Source organism: Medicago sativa, chromosome 3 (genome assembly GCF_051527215.1).
Source record: "Medicago sativa cultivar Bolivia chromosome 3, Bolivia_mono, whole genome shotgun sequence".
Classification (NCBI taxonomy): Eukaryota; Viridiplantae; Streptophyta; class Magnoliopsida; order Fabales; family Fabaceae; genus Medicago; species Medicago sativa.
Window position 1 is genome coordinate 5706518 of NC_140751.1, and position 5175 is coordinate 5711692.

General features: G+C 32.3%; 2 protein-coding genes across 2 annotated transcripts; both read right to left on the reverse strand.

Moving 5' to 3' along the window:
* Positions 1-203: 203 nt before the first annotated feature.
* Positions 204-4419, reverse strand: LOC146935179 (derlin-1-like). The gene is made up of 7 exons (XM_085750339.1): positions 4163-4419; positions 3607-3742; positions 3363-3436; positions 2992-3085; positions 2589-2717; positions 1245-1405; positions 204-745 (listed from the first exon to the last, which is right to left on the reverse strand). The coding sequence occupies exons 1-7, from the start codon at positions 4177-4179 to the stop codon at positions 514-516; spliced, it is 843 nt and encodes a 280-aa protein (XP_085606465.1). The 5' UTR covers positions 4180-4419; the 3' UTR covers positions 204-513.
* A 294-nt stretch (positions 4420-4713) lies between these two features.
* Positions 4714-5175, reverse strand: LOC146935180 (uncharacterized). Its single transcript, XM_085749016.1, has one exon. It carries the CDS (start codon positions 5173-5175, stop codon positions 4714-4716), a length of 462 nt encoding a protein of 153 aa, XP_085605142.1.

A 5175-nucleotide genomic window follows, 5' to 3' on the forward strand; every position in this document is an offset into this window, starting at 1 on the left:
CCAATTTAAAGAATGTTAATTTTTACGTGTTTTGGCAAACACATGGATATGTTGTTTCACTAAAATTAGCCACACCATATTTTTTAGTCAAAATGTGATGTAAATGCAAAAGGGGTAAAGTTGAAGAGTCAAAACCACTCAATTTAAATTTAAGGGATCAAAATCACATAATTGTTAATCATATCATAGTGGAGAAAAGGAGATAAAGTACATTGGAAATTAAATTCATGGTCTCAAAAAATGTTAAGAACAATGTAACCCACTAACTGATTTAACATAAAACGATACACCAATGTAACACACTAACTGATTTGGTTTTAAAGACATAATGTAACACTAACTGTTTAACATAAAACGATATACCAATGTCTTAAACACTAAACCGGACATCTAGCCCATGAGACCTTCGTATTATAGTTCAACTACTTTAAACCGTCTGAAACGGAAAGAAACTGCAATCGAACTTTCAAATAACCAAATCGTAAACATCTATTACGACATAGTAACATACACTCATCCATTTAAACGATAAGCTCTTCCACGAAAAGCAATTCCATCACCCTGATTTTGCTGCTGAGGGGAAGAAGCATTGCCACTTGTTTCCTGTGAAGTGTTTCTTGTTGCTGTTGTTTGATTTCCACCAAGACGGTTGCTTCTTCCTTTGAATATAATTCCAGCTGATGGATTAGATTGCACTGGAGCATTTATTTGGGTACCTTCTCCCCAATATGCCACTATTTTGTGACTAGTTTACTTAAGTTAAGGATTATTTAAGAATGTATCAACATATTACGTACATAAGAACAATCATAAATGATATGTAAGATATTATAAGAATATATTAACCTATTGTAAAAATATAAGCTAATTTAACATAGAACTATGCTTGAGTAACACTTTTTATGGATCTTAGTGTTGAAAAATATGATTCGTTTATGATTTTGACTCTAGAGTTCGAATCATTAGAGAAAACCCGAGTTTGAACCCTGACCAGAACAATTATTAGTTAAACTTTACTTACATTCAGATCACTTCTCCCGAAAATCAGAGGATTAAAAAATTATCAAGATCGTAGAATTGTACTTTGAGTGATACTCTTCATGGATCTTTGTGTCTTATTTCTAAATTTTCATAGTGACATTTTGAAATGAAATATGGTAAGTGTGGTCAAAATAATTGAGAGCAACTTGATAGAATCATTGTGGAGTGACCATTGCAAGCTGATATATAATAGAAAAGGATACACTAAGAGAGGAGTATTGAACTTGAACTTTCCACCAGCAAGAGGATGAAGCACTGTTAAGAAGTAATATAAGTGTCCTGCAACCATCCCTAGAATGTCTGGCTTTAAAGGATTTCCGAATATCAAATCCAGTGCTAGCATAGCCCATGGAAGGTAAAAACCCTACAGAACAAAAAGTATTAATTCAATCTAAATCATATTCATTTATGATTGGTTAAAAGCATAATGGTTCTTTGCTAAAAAAAACATAATAATGGTTCCAACAAAAAGTATTCATGATATGAGTGACATTATGCTGCACCACATTAATTCAAATGCATAAATATTAAAACAACAATGCTATTTGTCCCGAAGCTTTTTATCAAGAATTTGTCCCGAGGCTTTGTTGGACCAATCACAATTCATGCTGGCCCGGAAAAAACGGCATCGTGGTTCCCATATTTTTTTGAAGTAGCAGTTATTGAAACAATTAAATAAAATCAAAGGGTCAGAATGTTGCCAACACATTCTGGAAATTTCACGAGGCTCCACCTCGCGTTATCCAGCATTTTCCATATTAAAATATTAATTGAGATATTTTAAAATCTAATTGAGATATTCAAATGGGTCAAGATTATCCGAGTTGGAATAATCTTAACTGAAATAATTAATGACTAGACTTTATTTATTATTGAACACTGATTACCAATGTCCATTTCCCCCAAAATTGAAGAGTTGATAAAAAAAATGAAATATTTAAAAAAAAATAATACTCCATGAGTCCTATAATAATTGTCACATTTGCACACAAAAATATTCTAAAAAGAATGTCACTTTTAGTTTCCAATACACTTTTATTTTCTCAATTGCACACTCTAATTAACATTATTAATATTATGCATTTATATTCTCAAATTGTTGGATCACAATCCTAATTTTATCTGCTCATTCATCAAACATATTACTCCCTCAGTTTCAAAATGAGTGTCGCTTTAGCAAAAAAAAATTGTTTCAAAATGAATGTCACTTTCAGTTTCCAATGCAATAATAACTTTTTCTTTTCAATTGTACCCTCCAATTAATACTCTACACACTACTTCCAAAGTATTACTTTTAAAACTAACCAATAGTTAATAAGGATAATTTGGTAAAATAATCATTCTCTTTCTTTTAATCATTGCATTTCTTAATATGTGTGTAAACACCTAAAACGACGCTCATTTTGAAACGGAGGGAGTATGTGATTTTGATGCAAAAAATATAGAAGCCAGACAAATAATTAAGGCTATGTGAGGTGAACTAGCTCATTCTCAAAACAAAAAAAGGCAGAATTATCAAAAGAAGAGTCATTGGAAATTCATCTTACCTTCAATGATACCAAACCATAAATGTTGATTCTTGCATTTGGAAATTCACGGCTCCAAACATAGACAATCATGAAAACTAAAGAAATTCCCATGAATGGAGACCATAAATATGGCACAGCAGCCATCACCTAAGAGAAGGATGAAACTAATAAATAAAAGGAACAAAAAAAGGGAGCAATAGAAAAGTCATTTTCATTTCTCCAACTGAAAAAAAAAAGTTAAATAAACTGTCCCTGTGAGCTTAACTCAATTGGTATGGACATTGCATAACATATACATGAGCCGAGGTTTGAATCCCGGACACTAATTACTTATTAATCCTAAGAGGCAAATTTTTAACCATCAGACTACTTGAAATTAAAATAAAAAATAAAAAAATAAACTGTATTTGTTCACACATACCAAAAGTGAGAGTGCACCAAATATCAACATCCAAACAAAATCTGCAGTTCTCTTGTCAAATGGACCTCTTTCCAAGGAAACACCATATTTTGCTCTGTACAATTCATTATTCAGACCATTACAAAAGAAAATAAATATTTGAGACTATATTGCAATGTAAATATAATGAGTAAATCAACATTTTTTTCCTTGAAATTAAGTTTTGAACTACTAATCCCTCAAATTTACAAAATGACAATTTAGTCCCTGAAATTGTGATCACATAATGTTACATGGACTAAAGAGAATGTAACATGGTTATGAATTATGATCATTATTTCACAAAAATACTGCAGAATGAGATGTATAAGTAAGTCATAGAAGCTATTTACATCATTATCAGACGAACTGCAAATGGAAATGAAAATGGTCCAAGAAAGAAGAAATTTGTGATAAGCCTCCAAACCTGCAATAGATATAAATAAAAATGTTGCATGATCAAGAAAACTAAACGGTGAATGAATCAGAAAATGAATTTTCAGTATTAGTATGCAATGGCTAACTTTTTAAATTTATTAATTTTCGGACACACTTTTTAAATTTCAATGTTTAAGGATAAGTTTTTGGATTACAAACCTGAAGTCGTTTAAACACTAAGCCATAAAACAGTGCTATGCTCTCTGCATCATAAAGATTCATATAATATGCAGCTGTGGTCATGAAACATGCCACTCCAAAAGTCTTGCTCACTGGAGGTAAAGACCAGAAGTATCTGAAACATTAAAGAAAATTTCATTAATTTGTTTAAGAAAATTAGAGAAATTCATATAATAAAAAATATATGGTATAGCAAGGAAAATATTATATTTAAAACTAAGCACAAAACTTCTTGTTTAATCTCAAAAGTAAGTTGCAGCCATACTAAGCATGTCTCAATATCTCATAGCCATCATGGATAATAAATTAATAAAATTATAAGATATATGATAAGCAAAATTGATGCATAATCAAAATATAATTTTGGTGAAATTTGGAGTATATAAATAACATTTGATTATAAAAACTCTATACATAATTTTCCATTTATATTTCATATATGCATTCAACTAAACGGAAAATCCATATAAATGTTATAAACAATCAATAATCATTAACTTTATTTGTTGTGATGAGAGAGTTAGAAAGAGATTACTCTGCTGGTGTAGACATTATTGAACGAAATAGGTGTTAGTAGTGCAAAGAGACTAGAACACTATGAAGCACAAGAAAGGAAGATATGTTTATTTATTTTTTGAATGGCAAAGGAAGATAACTTTATATATTTTGGAAATTATGAGAGAAGAGATTATTCTACATTCAAAAGTCTAGCACCAAATGACACTCCAATGTCTTTTTTCTGGATTGGTAGCATAGAAATTGACTTGGTTGACTTTGAAATAATCTTTGCATAGTCTGCCACTACTCTTTCTCCGTCAAATAGTTGTGTCCTCGTTCCCCCACTGAAGATTGTGATAAGCAAGAAATACATATGGACATATACAATAATACAAATGACATAATAAAATATTTTAGATTTTTTTTGAATTGCTAATATTATTCTCGACGAGCTAGTGCAAGGAGCACTATAATACTCGCGGCAACAAGGAAAAGAATACAAATAGGCCCCTCCAATTTCCTATATGTAGAATTAACCGAAAACATCCCGGAATCTTCTAATCTTCACCTCCATGCATCTTCTTGTGACTACAAACTCGTACCCTCCAAATCCTCCTTGAGGCTTAGAAGAACCTCTTCTTCCCACATGAAGAGATGTCTTCTCCAATTAAAGCTCCACACCGTCCCCTCTTCCGAAGCCATCCCCACTTCCCCCACCTTAGCATCCGGTTGTAACGAGATCGAAAAAAGCCTTGGATATTTTATCCGAAAGCTTATATCACCTCTCCAAGTATCGTTCCAAAAGCTAGAGGACAACCCATTTCCTACCTTCCTCTCCACTTCCGAATTAAAACAATTAGTGCCCCCTAAGTCACCTAACCTCACAAGCTCCTTCCACCAAGCGGATGTATGTCTCGGCCAACCATTTGTGCGTCCCTCCAACAACCTCCCTACACAATTGCCATATTTTGCGGTCAACACATCTTTCCACAAAGCGGTCTTCCCATCTAGCAACTGCCATCTCCATTTAGCCAAAAGACTAACATTCAT

What these genes read in the sequence shown, in the direction of transcription:
- LOC146935180 (XM_085749016.1), bottom strand. Translation starts at nt 5,175, where the DNA reads ATGAATGTTAGTCTTTTGGCTAAATGGAGATGGCAGTTGCTAGATGGG.
- LOC146935179 (XM_085750339.1), bottom strand. An exon ending in GCAGTTCGTCTGATAATGAT is followed by an intron (nt 3,086 to 3,362) that starts GTAAATAGCTTC and finishes TGAATTGTACAG; the next exon opens with AGCAAAATATGGTGTTTCCT. An exon ending in TTCAATACTCCTCTCTTAGT is followed by an intron (nt 746 to 1,244) that starts GTATCCTTTTCT and finishes TAAGTAAACTAG; the next exon opens with TCACAAAATAGTGGCATATT.